At 24.8% G+C, this 18474-nt stretch overlaps 3 protein-coding genes across 3 annotated transcripts; 1 reads left to right on the forward strand and 2 right to left on the reverse strand.

Moving 5' to 3' along the window:
- Nucleotides 1-1997: 1997 nt before the first annotated feature.
- Nucleotides 1998-4005, reverse strand: OCT59_011748 (uncharacterized protein; the record flags this gene model as incomplete). The annotated part of the gene is made up of 10 exons (XM_066133981.1): nucleotides 1998-2050; nucleotides 2143-2217; nucleotides 2307-2342; nucleotides 2423-2609; nucleotides 2691-2969; nucleotides 3043-3157; nucleotides 3234-3445; nucleotides 3527-3635; nucleotides 3780-3883; nucleotides 3958-4005. 10 exons carry the CDS (start codon nucleotides 4003-4005, stop codon nucleotides 1998-2000), a joined length of 1218 nt encoding a protein of 405 aa, XP_065989291.1.
- A 635-nt stretch (nucleotides 4006-4640) lies between these two features.
- Nucleotides 4641-6649, reverse strand: OCT59_011749 (uncharacterized protein; the record flags this gene model as incomplete). Its single annotated transcript, XM_066133982.1, has 5 exons — nucleotides 6141-6649; nucleotides 5904-6061; nucleotides 5087-5130; nucleotides 4883-4937; nucleotides 4641-4788 (listed from the first exon to the last, which is right to left on the reverse strand). The coding sequence occupies exons 1-5, from the start codon at nucleotides 6543-6545 to the stop codon at nucleotides 4641-4643; spliced, it is 810 nt and encodes a 269-aa protein (XP_065989292.1). The 5' UTR covers nucleotides 6546-6649.
- An 8691-nt stretch (nucleotides 6650-15340) lies between these two features.
- Nucleotides 15341-15717, forward strand: OCT59_011750 (uncharacterized protein; the record flags this gene model as incomplete). Its single annotated transcript, XM_066133983.1, has 2 exons — nucleotides 15341-15476; nucleotides 15590-15717. 2 exons carry the CDS (start codon nucleotides 15341-15343, stop codon nucleotides 15715-15717), a joined length of 264 nt encoding a protein of 87 aa, XP_065989293.1.
- Nucleotides 15718-18474: the final 2757 nt, after the last annotated feature.

An 18474-nucleotide genomic window follows, 5' to 3' on the forward strand; every position in this document is an offset into this window, starting at 1 on the left:
CAATCTTACATTTTTTTTTGTTTTATCAATGATTGCCAATCTTACATATACTTGGCTTGTGCAGAAAACTCTTTGATCTGATCACCAAAATAGGACTAATCTTGCATGTGAACTAAGAATAATTGCATGTGATCAGAGAATACTCATGTGAAATATCAAATTCTAAAATCAACAATTAAAAGAAACCAAATGCGTTAGGCCAACGCACTGCTGAACTTGGTCTATAACTAATCTAATGCAGTCTATACTATAATAAACGCAAAAAACAAACCCGTAAAAAAATTAAACTAAAATGGACCTAACTAAAAACAATATCTACCCGTACATGATTTGCAGGGAAAATTTATGAAATAAAATTTATTATAAGACTGAAACCTAAGCTGAATATAATAATTATTGTTTGTTTAATAATGTAAAAGAAACAAAGTGTAATTTTATTAATTTTTATTCCAAAAAAAAAAAACTTACGTAATTAACGACCATTTCTGTTTCATAAAATTGTATAAACTTTCATGACTCCGTACTATAAAAGAATAAATATATCTTTTAATTTTTACGAATCCCTACATTTTTATGTTGATTGTAATCTGATAATGAAACAAAATCTATTGACATTATAGCAAAAAATATAATATCCATTAAGCAAATAATTAATATAATAATATGTAATGGCAGCTGTTATCCCTGTAGTAAACCATGTGACGATTCAATCACGTTAAATTTAAGTAAATGTATGAGTTTTAACGAAATGCATTTATAAATCAATGAATAACGAAGGACAAGTATAATCACGCTCCCTCCCCATTTTTTCCCACCCTATACTAGTATAGTAAAAACGGCCTAAAGAGGCTTGTGTGGGAATTACAGTCTATATATAGTAAAAAATAGTTTAATTGTTTATGATTATGTAATATGATTATTTATGATGTAATTGTTCTTTGTACTAACTTGCCGCAGCTAATAAAATGGCCGATTAGCACGTGATTATACTTGTCCGGAGTTATGAAATTGATTTAATAATTTTACCGCGATAATCGCGATAATGAAAATTGATAATAGATATCCTAAAATTTATTTTTTAAAGAGCTTATATTAAACATTGTTTTATTTTTACGAGTGTATAAAATGTAATATCAAGGACTGAATACATGTATTAGTTGTTATGAAAATAAACTAACTTCTCTATGCAATTGCGAGAATTATATCCAGATTCCAGATTGATGGTAAAGAGTACATTTTCTCACTTTTTGATCCACTCACTTAAATTTAGATGGATCTCTTCTGGTTAAGCTAGTCTGTCATTTAACTTAACAAATCGTACAGCGACCTTCCAAATTTCTCCGTGGCGACACGCAATTTTACTTTGACGAACACGTCTTTGAATCAACATGTTTTACCTTAAAATGGTCCTGTTGCAATAGTTTGTCAATATATTTTTTTCTGAAAATGCATTTAAATAGTTAAAATCATCTTTTTAAAACTTGTATTTATGTTTGATTAAATGACAAAAAAAGTATAAATCTAGTTATGTTTCCAAAAACCCATCAAATGATACAGTATAGCATAAATCCATGGTCACAATGAACTTGTTTTTTAATAATAATTTTTACTCTAGATTCTCAATAAAGCAATAAAGGATAAATAATATTCACAACTGAAAAGACGTTACTGGCAGAAAAAATCAAATTTTCAGCCAATCATTTTGCTGCGCTGCGGATAGATTTGGGTAGCTGTACGAGGAGACGAGGAGTATATACAAAGCGATTAACGTAAAGTCACATGTTTATCTACAATAATAATATAATGCACGTAATGTAAAGCGAAATTTTTTTGTTACTCACTTTCAACTAATGGTTTATAGAACACATTACCTCCAATCTCCTAATACACAGTATAATGATTAGACCATCAATCAAATAATTTGAATAACACTTTTTATATTTTTAATTCGATTTTTGAAAACATTCAATAAAAAATTCAATAAAAAATTAAATATATTAAGCTATCTTTTTTGATCGATACAATAACATATATGCAATATGCCAATCACCTATAACAAAAAATTGATTATAATTGAAGTCAGAAAAATCAGAAATAAATTGATCAGAAAAAAAAATTTTTTATAAAAGCGTTGTATACTACCTCCTCCATCCAATTTTAGAATATCTTCTTGAGATACAATACTAACTTTATCATCATCATATTGAATCCAATCCTCTATAATGTTTAAAAAAAAAAACAAATTTAAAATTTTTAAAATTTATCAAATTTATTTTTTTTTTACAAAAAATGATATTATTTCATACCAGAATTTTCTTTACGAACCCATCCAATATAATTTCCTAAAATTTATAATTTATTAAAAAGTAATAAAATATATATAGCTAAAATTAAAAGCGAAGTAGTATTTATTATAACTAACCAGATTCAGCTGATCTTCCAATATGAGTAAGAACTGCACAAAGTTCATATAATCCTGATACGTTAGCACCAATATCTTTATTTAGTTCGGGATCAATAAGTTTTTTAATTTCTTCAACTATTTCATTATTTTTTGAATCTGTTACTGTATCTTGAACGTTATTATTGACCGCAAATTGTGTACTTTCCTAGAGTTTTTTTATTTTTTTTAAAAAATATTCAATAATCGTACTATATCTTATCCTATATAATAATAATAATGATCATACCTTTGACCCTTTTCTTTCTTTTTCCAATTCTTGTAAACGATTTTTAAGAGGTAAAATTTTATTTTTTAATTCGTCAGTACAAAAGTCTGTAGCATCTAATTCCATAGGAAATTTTACTTTACGTAAAATTTTACTTTTAACCCTTCGATCACTTTTCCAAAAAAATCTTACAAATTGTACTGTAAGATATGATGGTAACCGACTTATACGTGTAGTTTTATCATAGATCGCCATTCTTCTTAATGTAGGAGAATTTTTTTCGATCTTTTCATCTAAACCCTAGATAAATATATGAATAAATTGAAAGATTTTTATAAAAAAGACCATATTATAGATAATTTAAATCCTGTACCATCATAATTCCATGTTGCACATAATTTACTAATATTGAGATATGACAGTTTAATTTCGTAAAATTTTCTTTTATAACAATCTCTCCTTCTTCAGGGGCTTCAAGACATTTAAGACTACAAAAATTAATTAATTATTTATAATATGAATTTAATTATAATAAATTATTTTAAAAATAAAAAATATATTTACGTTGAAGTAAATTCGCCTGTCATATAATGATCAATAAATGATTCTTCTGTTGAAGATGAAACTTTTTCACCATCTGAAGAATGTTGACTTGGTATAGGAATATTTGCTTGCTTTAGAATAGATATAATTTGAGTCCAACATTCTTCGGCATCTTGCTGCATAAAACCATCAGCAGTATTTTGAGCAAATTGAGGGAAAACACTTCTAAATAACTAAATATAAATATAAATATATTATATATAAACATTAATAAAATTCCTTCAAAAAATAAAGATAATAATTCATCGGATTACCTGTAAAAAATGTAATGGAACAACACTTTCAGTGGCTTGATTTAAATTATTATAAAGATCACGTAAAGATGTTGTAAGTTTATCAGCAACAGAAGATCCACTTGTAAACCTATGTAAAATATAATGATTTGATCGTACAGAAAAAAAAAATTAAAAATATGGATAATTGTTGATTATCAATTATTTTTTAGTAAATTGTTACATTATTTACATTCATTATTTACAGTACATTATTTACGTAAATTATGTTTACCTATTAAGAGATTCCTGCATTTCTGGAATGACTCGAAGACATTGTAAGGTTGAATTCATATAACCAGTATTACCGAGATTTTGAAGTCCAAATGGTAACTCCAACTATAACAATTGTAAATATAAATGATTAAATAAATTTTAATTAAATGACCAAGTACGACAAATTTAAATTTTGCCTGTGTTTTATCTAGCATGTCTTTAGGTTCAATAGCTGAAGCTTCCATCATCTAAAAGAGCACATAACATGATTTAATATATTTTTTTTTTACAAATTTTTATGAATCAAATTTATCGTACCAGCTCTATAATATTAAAAAAAAATGATTTAAGTGCATTGAAATTTTTAACAAGTAAAACCAAAGAAATAATTTAAATTAAATTCCAACCTCTTAAACCAAAAACGATGGAGTTATACAGATGAAGTGTGCCCATATGTGAATATATATGAATAAAAGGTATGTAAATCCTAAAATGACCATTTGTGCAAGAGCAGCTGACCATTGTATGATAAATTTGTCAGTTTGGCTTGATTGGTTGATATTTTGTCATGTGATTATAATTGAGAACCGAAAGACGTCCTTAATCTGTAATTTCACATGCTATCGATGACAAAGAGATGATTTCGATGATGTTATAGTCCTCTATAAATCGTCGATAATTTATCTTGGTTTATAACTTGTTATTTTTAAATAAGTATCATTAATAATCATACGGTTTATTAAATAATTGATAGATCACAATTTAAGAACTTTCTATAATATAAGACTTTGATCGCCTTTACCAATCCCAAAAGTACGGTTAAATCACTCAGTATTTATTAAACAAAATAGAATTTTAATGACAAATTGTTATCTTAAATTTAATATTTAAATAAAATGAAAAAATTGATAAAAAGCCAAAGATAAATAAAAGAAAGTTTGGAAATAAAAAGCAAAAAGAATAAGAAGATAAAGCAAGAAAAATCAGGAATTAATAAGAAGGAAAAGCAGTTTCTATATTCACAAGTTCTAATAACCAAAAATTAACAAAATCCATCGCGAAAAAAAAAATCGATTAGTTTATTATAACGATATACAAAACTATTAAGCGAGAATACTCTACCTTAAACCTATGATACTGACAAATGCGTCATCAAATGTCATCGCCATTATTCCAGCTATAAGAAAATGGTATTGTTAAGAAGAAAAAGTAAAAGCAACAGGTTCATGCAAAGGATAAACATAAATTTAACGATCGCAAGATATTCGCGTCCATCATTAAACCATCCAAACAAGAAAGCCCATGAAAATGGAAAATATACCGTACCTATTATGAACATCATTTGCTTTATCAAATTGCCATGTCTAAACCTTCAGAAATAAATGAATTATTAAGTAATCTAGACGTATAAATAGCTTGTGGATGAGTATCTGATTGATCATTTTCGTCATATTCATCATATTCATCATTTTCATCGTTTTTATTAGGTGTGGAATTTTCTTCTTCATGCTGTTCCGGAACTTCTTTTTGCTTTTTTAGTTTTCTGATTTTCTTGATTTGAGATTTAGTTGGAAGATTTGATTTTCTATGCTTTTCTACTTCTTCGAATTGTTGTTTGATTTCAGGAGATTTACTATATTTAGTTGTATATGACTTATGAAATAATTCAATCAAATCACATGTTTCCTTAACATTTGGCCTATTCTTCGGATCTGGATCCCAACATCTTTTCATTAAATCAATATAACATTCTGGTACTTCTAAATCATTTATACTAGGTCTTGTATTGTCCTTACATATATCTAATGCTAGATAGTGATCATGAGCACGATTTTGAAAAGGTTGTCTTTTAGTTGCTATAAAATACATAATCATACCGAAGCTATATATATCAGCTGCTTGTGTATAAGGATCACCTCTTAACACTTCAGGAGCTATATAAGGCATCACACCACAAACTTCATTATCTATATTACCAACTTTTCCACTTAATCCCATATCCGAAATTCTTATATCCAAACTAATATCTTTATTAGTTTTAAATAATAAATTTCCTGTATGAAAATCTCGATGAACCATCTGTTTTTGATGAATTTCTTTAAGACCATTAATAATATAAATAAGTTTATTTAATCTACTTGACCAATCAAAACCTTTAGAATGCTTATTTATCCATTTAGAAAGATCTCCACGATCCGCGTACTCGAGAACCATAGCATATTCTTTCGTATCTGGTTTTTGAGTTATTCCATATATGCTTAGAACCTTAGTGCCACGTCTAGCCTTTGAATATGCTTTAACCTATTTAATAAATTAAAAATAAAAAAAAGTTACGATTATTGAATTTTTTTTTAAAAAAAAAAATTATAATATCTCATACCTCATTTAAAAATTCTTTAGTGATATTATTACAATTATCTAAACATTTCAAAGCAACATTTTCGTGGGCCAATCTTATCCATTTACCATCAAAATATTTTGGATCATTCTTTTTACCGTCACAATATAATGGACCATCCTTCCATATTGCAGAATATACCGTAGCGAAACCACCTTTTCCTATTTCTTTAAATTTTCTAAACTGATCATAAGGTACCCATTCAAATACTACATCATCCTTATTATTAATCTTTGATTGCATTTCTCGTATAAAATCATCAACTTCTTCATTTCCACTGGTCCAGTTTGAAAAATTATTTTTTAAATAACTTTTAAGACATATTTGACTACACCATTTTTTATCTTCAAAACATTTTTTACATTGTTTCTTATATGTTTTACCCATATTTATCCAACAAAGTGTGAAAGGTTATTATATAATTGAGTATATATATTTTTTTTTTTAAAAAAAAATATATTTTCGAAAGTGAATGAAAATAAAATTGTATATAAAACTAATACAAAAAAAAAAAATCATTATATTCTAACGTGTGAAATTTTTAATTTGTGCATATTTTCGACTAATAAAAAAACGCCAAACATTGAACGCCAAAAAAGTTTCCTAACCAAACTAGTTTTAAACAACTTTTTAAGCTTTTGATTAACAACCATTTTCGTTATTCTGTATTCTAATGTAACGTGAAATTGCATATGATTGCATATCATGCCATTAAAAGAATGATCGCCAATCAATTCAATTGCAATGAATAAGAAAATTGTTTTGGAACTAAGAGATTATAGAATTAATAGATTTTTGACAGTTAAAAAGGAAAATATTGTAGAATATTATGGTATAATGTAGTATAAAAAGCAATAACAATTAATTACAGATAATTTGATAACAAAAGCTTCTATGTTATTTTCAAAAAGGTTTCAATATTTAATTAATTTGACAACTATCATTAAATATTAATAGAAAATTCTTGTAGTCTGGATTCATTTAAATCTTTGAGAGTTTGGTCCTACAAAAAAGAAACCCAGTGTGTGTGCTACAAAAATAAAAGGAAAAAAAAATAAAATATAAAATAAAAAAAAACCAATAAAGGAAGTCGGGTGAACTTATAAAAAATTTAAGAGAAAAAATACTGAAAAAAATATTAAAAAATTTTTGAAGATAAATTCCTTCAAAATGATTTAAAAAAATTATTTTTGGTATTGAAAAAAAAACCGAAAAAAAATTTATTTTCTGGTATTGAAAAAAAATTGAAAATAAAAAGAATAATTAAAAAAAAAATTATTCTTCGGTACAAAATAACCTGACGGACAAGCTCTCCATTGACGAGGGCGATGAAGCCCAACGGACAGCTCTAACGGCCAAGGTTGTCAGAATAAATAAAAAAAAATATTATAATACAAAAAAATAGGGTTTAAAAAAGAAACGAAAAAAAAATAATTTCAACAATTTCGGTTTGAAAAAAATTTACATTCTATGGGATGGGAAAGAAATACTGATTAATATTTTCGTTAGTATTTATAAAAGATCCATCATTAACGCAATCAGAACGTACCTCGAGCTAACCATATCACGCGTTTCCATATTACACAATTTAATCATTTATACTGTACCTAATTTTCAAATAAAATTTAATTGATTAGTTAGCTATATTTATTTTATATTAGCGAATTAAATCATTAAATATTATATTTAATTATTTCACATCACAGATTTATAGTACGCTTAATTTATTCATATCTGATATGGAATAAATCCATTTTCCAACAAAAATTTTATAATATCTTTTAATGCTTATTTACAGAAGAAAACAAACAATTCATTATAACATGGAATTATAGTTCCTAATTCTCATAGAGTAACAGAAAACAGATCTTATTTTTTTCTTTTTTGGTAATAATGATGTATTCTAAATCTATTTCAATTTATTTCATTTATTTAATATGAAGATTCTAAATTTATTAGTTATGGTCATAGGCTCATAGAGAAATTACTTTAGGAATAGTGAATGGTAAAAGAGCTATTGTCATTACTTTAGATCTGTACATTTCGCAAAATGTATTTTAACGCTAAAGTCATTATACCAATCCATAAAATTAATATCATTACTTTTTGTATGTAAAAGAATCCATGAGTGTAAATTTAACTTGATGAGTTAACCAAAGATGCAATAAGAGATTGGAAATGACCAAAAAAACTTTAACCGATTAGAAGCTGTTTAACCAAGGGCTTTAATCAATTGATCGATTAATATTAAAAAAATATTAAAAGATTTTTTTGACTGAAGATTATACCAATTTTTTTACTCTTATATTTAGTTGCATGAGGCCATATTTAGTCAATTTTATTATTAACCCTTTAATGAAAATATCCGTTTGTTGAAATTTGAGTTTGGAGATTATTTCTGGGTTGCATTATTAATTTTAATCGATTAACCGGTCTTCGAGATGCCCTAACTGGTTATTGGTTAACCATCTTAATCAGTTAATTAATCTATTAATGTTAACCGGTTCAAACCTCTAAAATAAAAGCCAATACTTTCTATTATAAAGAATATTATCGAAAGAATAATTTTTAATTTAGAATCATTCTTATAAACTGTACATACAAAATAATTTATTAAGCCACAGAGTGTACTGTATTAAAGATGGCGCAGAAAAGTAAACTTAGTTATCAACAATAATACTTATTAATATTTTAGATAATTTAACGTAATAAAATTTATTAATAAAAAAAAAAAATTTTAAATTTACTACAATATCAATCTTCAAACATGAATAATAGATAACTAGAGTAACTTGGTAATTGTTAGTGAGTTATAATCATTATACTGTCAGATTGACTCGAAAATTTTGGGTCGGGTCATCAAACGTTTTTATAATTAAATATAAAAAAAATTGATTTTTTTTTATTAAAAACGTCAGACTTGACGTTTTTATGATTAAAAAATTGATTTTTTTTTATTAAAAACGTCAGACTTGACGTTTTTATGATTAAAAAATCATTTTTACGTTAGATTTGATTAAAATCAAAAAAATTGATTTTTTTGGTTAAAAACGTAAGACTTGGCGTTTTTGTAATTAATAATCAAAAAAAAATGATTTTATTAATTAAAAACGTCAGACTTGACGTTTTTGTAATTAAAAAAACAAAAACTGAATTTTTTTAGTTAAAAAACGTCAGACTTGACGTTTCTGTGGTTAAAAATTAGAGTTCTGAACAGGTTGTCCAAATTCAGGTAACCTGACAGGTTGACCTGAATTTATCAGGTCAGGTTTAGCAATTTCGATTTGGCATCAGTTCAGATTGTAACATCAGTAAAATCTGAATGACCTGTTGACCTGAAACTAACAATACTATTATTTTATAATAATATATTAAAAAAAAACATTGGGAAAATGATTTTTCTATAAGATTATATTAGAAAAAAACATTTCGCAACTTTTTTTTTGATATTTTATTGAAAAATGTTGCGAAAACATTTTTTCTATAAGATTATATTAGAAAAAAATGTTTTGCAACTTTTTTTTTGATATTTTATTGAAAAATGTTGCGAAAACATTTTTTCTATAAGATTATATTAGAAAAAAATGTTTTGCAACTTTTTTTTTGATATTTTATTGAAAAACGTTGCAAAAACATTTTTTCTATAAGATTATATTAGAAAAAAACGTTTTTAAAATTATTTTTAAATTAAAACTAATACTAAATTAGCTAAATTATAATTAAGCAGTATTAAGAAAAATTCGCGAGAATTTCCCTTGATACTGCTTAATTTTTCAAATTAAAACCTAATACTAAATTAGCTAAATTAGAATTAAGCAGTATTAAGAAAATTCGCGAGTATTTTCCTTGATACTGCTTAATTTTTTAAATTAAATCTAATACTAAATTAGCTAAATTAGAATTAAGCAGTATTAAGAAAAATTCATGAGAATTTCCCTTAATACTGCCTAACTTTTTAGGTTAAAACCTAATACTAAATTAGCTAAATTATAATTTAAGCAGTATTAAGAAAAATTTGCGAGAATTCTCCTTGATACTGCTTAATTTTTTAAATTAAAACCTAATACTAAATTAGCTAATTAGAATTAAGCTATTAGGTTGTAACATAGATTTTTTTGAATGTCATGATTTTATTGAAATGAACAAGTTCAAAATAAATCATATTTCATATACTTTACATTTTATAGTCCTAACTCCCCTTTAAACAGAACTCTTGTTTTATTGAAAAATATTGCAAAGACGTTTTTTCTATAGAAAAAAACATTTTGCAATGTTTTTTTTTTGATATTTTATTGAAAAACGTTGCAAAATATTTTTTCCTAATATAATGATATAGAAAAAAACGTTTTCACAACGTTTTCCAATAAAATATCAAGAAAAATGTTGCGAAATGTTTTTTCCTAATATAATGTTATAGAAAAAATGTTTCGCAACATTTTTCTTGATATTTTATTGGAAAACGTTGTGAAAACGTTATTTCTATATCATTATATTAGGAAAAAATGTTTGCAACATTTTTCTTGATATTTTATTGCGAAATCGATTTTTCTATAAGATTATATTAGGAAAAAACATTTTGCACCATTTTTCTTGATATTTTATTGAAAAACGTTGCGAAAACGTTTTTTCTATAACATTATATTAGGAAAAAATGTTTCGCAACTTTTTTTTTGATATTTTATTGAAAAACGTTGCGAAAACGTTTTTTCTATAACATTATATTAGGAAAAAATGTTTCGCAACATTTTTTTTTATATTTTATTGAAAAATGTTGCGAAAACATTTTTTATATAACATTATATCAGAAAAAAACATTGCGCAACGTTTTTTTTCAATAATTTAATAAAAATCATTTGGGTTAACCTGAAATTTTTTAGGTTTCAGGTCAGGTCAGGTCAAACAGATAATCTGATATAACCTGACTTGACCTGACCTGACCCATTCAGAACTCTATTAAAAATCAAAAATGATTTTTTAATTAAAAAATGTCAGACTTGACGTTTTTGTAATTAAAAATAAAAAAAAATGATTTTTTTAATTAAAAAAACGTCAGACTTGACGTTTTTGTAATTAAAAATAAAAAAAAATGATTTTTTTAATTAAAAAAACGTCAGACTTGACGTTTTTGTAATTAAAAATAAAAAAAAAATGATTTTTTTAATTAAAAAAACGTCAGACTTGACGTTTTTGTAATTAAAAAATCAAAAAAAAATGATTTTTTTTAATTAAAAAAATGTCAGACTTGACGTTTTTGTAATTAAAAAATCAAAAAAAAATGATTTTTTTTAATTAAAAAAACGTCAGACTTGACGTTTTGTAATTAAAAAATCAAAAAAAAATGATTTTTTTTAATTAAAAAAATGTCAGACTTGACGTTTTTGTAATTAAAAAATCAAAAAAAAATGATTTTTTTAAATTAAAAAAACGTCAGACTTGACGTTTTTGTAATTAAAAAATCAAAAAAAAATGATTTTTTTAAATTAAAAAAACGTCAGACTTGACGTTTTTGTAATTAAAAAATCAAAAAAAAATGATTTTTTTAAATTAAAAAAACGTCAGACTTGACGTTTTTGTAATTAAAAAATCAAAAAATATTGGTTTTTTTTAATTAAAAACATCAGTATTGACATTTTTTGTTAAAAAAATAAATATGAAGAAAAAATGTTTTTGTGTTATTTTTTATTATAATTTTATATGGAAAAATGCCAAAATGTTTTTTTCTTAATAGTAATGCAAAAAAAAAAAGTTTTTGGCGTTTTTTTTTAATAATATTATATGAAAAAATGCTGAAACGTTTTTTCTACAATTTTTTTTATTTTTTTGCAATATTTTATGAAATTTTAATGATCAACAAAAAAATGAAATTATGCAAATATTGAATGATGCAACAATTTAACAGGGACTTTTAGTGGCACAGGAAGAGTTTTTGCGAAAAGTTGGCATTAGAAGTTTTTTTCATTGTCATTGACATTTACATAAAGTTATATAAGATTAATCTGAGAGTTTTTTACCAAAAAGGAAATTTTTTTATAAAAAGGGAAATGATTTTCAATTTCAAGGCAATTCAGCAGGTGTTTTAATAACAAATTGAGAAATGATTTCCATAGAAAATCTCGTGACAAAATTTATAATAAATTTAAAATAAATGATCAACAAATGATCAACAAAATCGTTACTAGTTTTATAAAAAACGCCCAATAATATCTTTTTATTGTTTTAATATGAGCTTTACTATATATTTCCATCAAAATGTTCCAAAATAATATTAAAAAATATCCTCAAATTCAAAAATAAAATTATATCTGAATAATCTGATGTTATTTTTTATATACTAAATAATTTCAATAAAAGTAAATGGGGTTTAATTCCATTCATCTATAACAAATTAAAAAAAAAAATAGTTTAATTAAAATTTAAAAATAGATCAAAAAATCACATGTAAAAGAAATTACCTTTAAAATTAATATCAAGTTTATTTAAATCCATTTTTAAAGAAATCTTGTAAAATAAAAGAACAATTATTAATCTAAATAGATTTAAATAATTATTTTTTAATTAAAATTACCTGAATATTCTAAATCATCATTTTCTGCATTTTTGGGTTCTGGAAGATTTTTAAAATCCAAAAGTTTACTTGTATAAACTGCTTGAGGATGTGTTGTATATAAGAGATTACTAGTAGATGATAATGATGATTGAATCATTGAAGATGATAACTTTTTATTAATCTAATCCGTTTCTTTAACTTGCCCATAAAATACAGAATATTCGAACTTAATTTCAAAATGTAATCTATCTACTAACACATATAATTCATCTGCATTAGGTCGTTTTAAAGGGTCTGCATCCCAACATTGATTAATAATGGCAAAAATTGATTGAGGAATTTTATAATTAGACTTTGGCCTCAACCCCTTGCAAATTTTCATTGCTAATAATTCATCATGAGCTATATCATAATAAGGTGGGAAACCCGTACAAATTTCATATGCAATAATTCCATATCCATAAATATCACTTGCTTGTGTGTATTCTTTTCCTCTTAAAACTTCTGGTGCTACATAAGGTAATACTCCATATATTTTTTTATTACTATTTTGGTAGGATTTGACATTTACTGGTTGACATAATCCCAAATCAGTAATATAAACACTTAAACTATCGTTTAATATATTCCCACAATGAAAATCATGATGAATTAATCCTTTATCATGAATATCTTTAAGACCCATTGCAATTTTATATAAAATATTCAATTTATGCTCCCAATTCATTGAAATAAAGTTATTATTTAAATGTTGTCTTAAACTACTATCTTTTAATTCCATCACCATCATGAAATTATTTGTTTTTGGATATTTGGTATACCAAAACAACGAACTGTATAACCAGACCAATATACTAAAATATTTGATTCAACCTTAAAATAAAATTATAATTAGTTTAATATTTATATACTAAGGCTAATGAAGATTCATAAAAAAAAAAAATATCTTACTTCTTTTAAAAAATCTGTTGTAATTCCTTGTGAATTATATAAACATTTTAAAGCAACTTTTGTTTCACCTTCTCTTTCCCATTGATTATTATTACAATTACATATAGGACCATCTTTCCAAACTGCTTTAAAAGTAATACCAAATCCTCCTTTTGCTAAATATTCAACATTTTCAAATTTATCATATTCAATCCACTCTACGATTAGTTCCATAATATCAGCTTTTAATTGTGCTTTTTTAATAAATTCATCAATTTCATGATTTCCACTTGTCCAATTTTTGAAATTTTGTTGAAACATACAATAACTACACTGATAAAAAATTCTCTTAGGTTGCTTACAATTTCTACATAAACCATTTTCTGCATAATTTTCTTTTAATTCTTCGTCTGTTATTAGTTTATTAACTAATGATCTTTGTTCTTCAGTCAAACGAAAAGGATTAAAATCTTTTATTTGTTCAAATACATCATCACTTATTAGTTTAACTTCATCCATTTTAATAAATAATTTATTAAACAAAAATAAGTTATTAATTCGTATGTAAAAAACTACCAAAAAAAAAAATAACAATAAATAAAAAAAATAATGGTGATGTAGTAATTATGTTGCAATGATTCAAGATCGACAAAATTATCAAAAAAGACTAGTTAAAATACATAAAGCAAATTGGCACAATTGAGGCTTGGTAACGTGAGTTTTAAGTTATACTGTACTTAAACTTTTACGAAATGTTGATATTAACTAGCCAAATTTGGGAAAGAAATCATTAATTCTATGGAATTAATATTGTATTAACAAATTTGAAAATAACTTATAAAGAATTGTGAATACAAAAAGTAATAAAAAACTTCATAATATATTAAAACAAATTATTTTAATGACGAAGTATAACGAAGGACTATATACTAATACAAAAATGTCAACTACCCCAAGAGCACCGTAACCAAAGTTACAGTCACGTGATATTTTGATCGTCAAATGTCCAATCAAAAAACATCTTCCCTATTCATTAATAACTTGCCGATAAAAATTTGTATTAAGAATATTAAATTTCGTGTTTTTTATAATACAACGACTTTAAAAATAATTAATAATAAAATACACCAAATTTTAAAGCAATTTATAAGACTACACATATTTTTATTGATGTATATTAGATACTATTATTACTAGATAGGCTTTACATATTAATAAAGAAGCTATTCTAAGAACATTGTATTCTTGTTATGATTCTTCCAAGTAGGGATAGATCGGTTCAAAATGGGTTGACTTGAGTCGATTCTGGAATAGGGATTGGAATCGATTCTACCAAAATCGAATTAATCAAAAATTGAATCGTCTGAATAGAATCGATTAATCAAATCTAAAAATCAAATCTCAATAAATCAATTATTTTGATATTATGGTGCAGCAAAAATAATGAGTATATAGTAAATTAGTACTGTACGGTAATACAAATTAGTACGGACGTTCAAAAAAAAAAAAATTTTAATTTTCCGTACTCAGACGGACCTTTAAAAATAAATTTTGATTTTTTCGTACTAATATTTTACATTGTAGCATCATGTGATCAAATTTTTGAGATGAATATGTTGCACAACATATTTGAGTAATATAATCTGTCATCGTAAATATCTCTTTTAATTTTTTACTTCTTTGAAGAAGAAAAATAATTGGAAATATGGATATTTATAATATATCCGATGTTAAAGATTATCCATTTGAGCTATTAAATCCTGAATTTGAACAAATAAAATATGATAATGAATTGAAAAAATTAATAAATAAACCAATAAAATTTAGTTATTATTTTAATGGTCAGTTTTATTATTGTGGAGCTGAATATGTTAAAGGAATGAAAATTTATTAGCTTATCTTCAAAGAATTTTTTTAATTTTATAATTTAACATTTAATTTTATAATTAGTAAGATATTTTGTTGAAAACAATATTCGAAGTTGCACAAAAATACAAGAATGCAAAGTCATACGATTGTACGAAAACTCAAATTAATACGAAAATTTTAAAACTTTCGTACGTACTAGTATTAAAAAATTGATTAGCTGTAAATGTACGTACGAACAAAAAAAACACAAGTACGTACTAATTTGCGTTAGCGTACTGTCCTATTTTACTCAATACCTAAAATAATCTTGCCATTTCTATAACCGTACTTTGATAAAAAAAATCTCATCAAATTACTAAAAACGTTGATAAAATTAAAGATTCTGCACTTGAACATTCTGGCCGAAACTATAATGCTGACCAGAATTATGAATTAATGCGACCAATAAAAATTTTTATTTAAAACAATATATTATTTAATTAGAATAGAATTGGAATATTACAATTTATTATAATAATAATTTATAATATTGTCGTACTGTTGGCCTAAAACTGAATTTAATTTTAATTTAAATCCAACTTAATACAGAATTTCATGACGATCTACATCTGAACCAGGTTCGGATGATATTACAAATAGTAAAAAATCACATTGCAATATTATATTAATTCGATTAGATTTGATTAATCAAAATCGAAAATCGAATCCCTGAATCGAAACTTTGATACGATTAATCAAATTTTTAATCGATTCTTGAGATTAAATTTAAAAGATTCTGGATCTCTTAGGCTTAAAACTACTTTTAACCGTAAAAACTGTTCTGTAATATCTAGCTCACAGATCGCATGTTTAAGCTTTTCCAAGCTTTTCTTAAAGTGTTACAGGATAGTTTATAATTGAATCATTTTGAAAAGATATGGGGAATGAACTCTTTCCTATAATTTTCTTACAAAATTTTTTTCACGGCTGTTCGATATTTCAAGACAGCTCTTTCAATGAATAACACTTTTCTTCAACACATTAACTCACAAACACATTTTATTAACTTTTAACATATACTTTAGCTAGAAATAAATAGTATACAATTTCAGGAGCAAAATTTTTTTACGACTAGCTTGTTTAGTTCTCTTATCCTTTTCGTAATATTATTTTTTCTTCCTATTAATATGAGCTCAGTTGATGACACAACCAACAAACTTCATACCAATAACCGAAAACCCGTCCCTTAAAATGACTTACTGCGCCTTTATAAACTGAAAAGCTGTTCACAGCAGGACACAAGACAGGTGACACTCGACACTCGAGGGGTATTCACATTGTACAAGATTGCCAGATATTACCTTTTACGAATTAAACCTGAAATACTTGATTCGTATGACATGATTACAAACAATGATCGACACTGAAAAGTCTGCTCCAAGAATCCCAATATTAGATACGTGATTAGTAATTATCTAACTTACGTATTTTCATTAGGTGGCATTTTTTCAAAAATGAAAGATCAATACAGGAGGAATGGTAATTATCGTGAAATTATTTGTACAGGATTTTTGCTTCTCTTTGTTAATATCTCTGATAGAACTGGCCATGCCTAAATAGTTTGAGGTTTGTTTTTTAGGCAGGGTGGTCTCACGCGTGGGATTAGGTTTTAACTTTTAGAATGTTTAGTTTTATTACTTTATTTTAGAGTGATTTCTACATGGTGTTGTACCTCCGTTCTGTCGTCATATTAAAAGTAAAAATAAAAATTAAAAGAATCATTTTGAAAAACACAAAAAATGCTGCATGTAATTATGAAATTTTTCTGAAGAAAATTTATTTAAAGGTCCAAGGACCCAGACCTTCATCTTAAACATATTTATATTTTATTGGTTATTATTTTAATTTTTATTTTATTTATTTTTATTTATTCAGATTACTTTGAGTGATTGGTGATAATTAATATCAGATTATGAACAAATTTAATTTTAAATTCTTTATGAAATTACATTATATAATTTTAAAAATTATGGTAAAAGTTTATTTTCACTCCTTCCCTATGAAAAGTCTTTATACTTAAAATATGCTTAAAATAAGTATCGATTTTAATTTGCGATAGTGTTTGCGTTGTGCAAAAGAAATGCAAATATTCTGTATGATCGTCACAGCCATCACTTTAGGTGTAACTGATGTTGGCTTTAACAAAAAAAAAAGTGATATTAAAATTATTCTAAGATACTGTGTTACGTCGTATTAAGAAAATTTCTTTGTTTTAAGGTTTTGCTGTGTAACAATGATAGATATATATGCAAAATTTTTTATGATCCTGGGTAGTTACCGGATGCATCCAGGGTAGTCCCAGGATGATCATTGATGTTATATATGAAGTTAATTTTGAAGGTTGCTTTGAAATTTTTTTTTCTTTCTTATTTTTTTCTTTCTTATTTTTTTCATTTTTATTGTAGATCCAGGAAGCTGAAAGACAAGATCCAGTCTCCAATTCTGAAGGTATAACCTTCAAAAAAAAATCTATTTATTTAATGAACATTAATTAACATTTGTTCTTATTTTTGTTGGTCCAGAACACTGAAAGTATGCAGTATGCTAATTTTGAAAAAATTCAATTTTATCTTTTTAAAAAAATTATCTTTTCAAAAAAATTAAAAAATTCGATTTTTATTTTATTCTGAAAAAAATTAATTCGTTTTTTATTAAAATTTATTAGTTAAATATTTTACAATATTCTTAGTTTGTAATTTAAATAATTCCTTTTTTTTATATTTTATTCATATATGTATTCTCTTTTTTTTAGAACTAAGGCTAGAGTAGTACTAAATATTTTCACAAATGTCAATCTTTTTTTATTAACTTTTCCAATTATTAAATATAAATTATCAAAATAATTCCAATGTATAAAATTAAAAAAATTTTTTATATTCATTTCAATGGCTAATTGTATTTTATTTATATTGTTAAGTGTTAACTTTTATT

Source organism: Rhizophagus irregularis, chromosome 2 (assembly GCF_026210795.1).
Source record: "Rhizophagus irregularis chromosome 2, complete sequence".
NCBI classification, from domain to species: Eukaryota; Fungi; Glomeromycota; class Glomeromycetes; order Glomerales; family Glomeraceae; genus Rhizophagus; species Rhizophagus irregularis.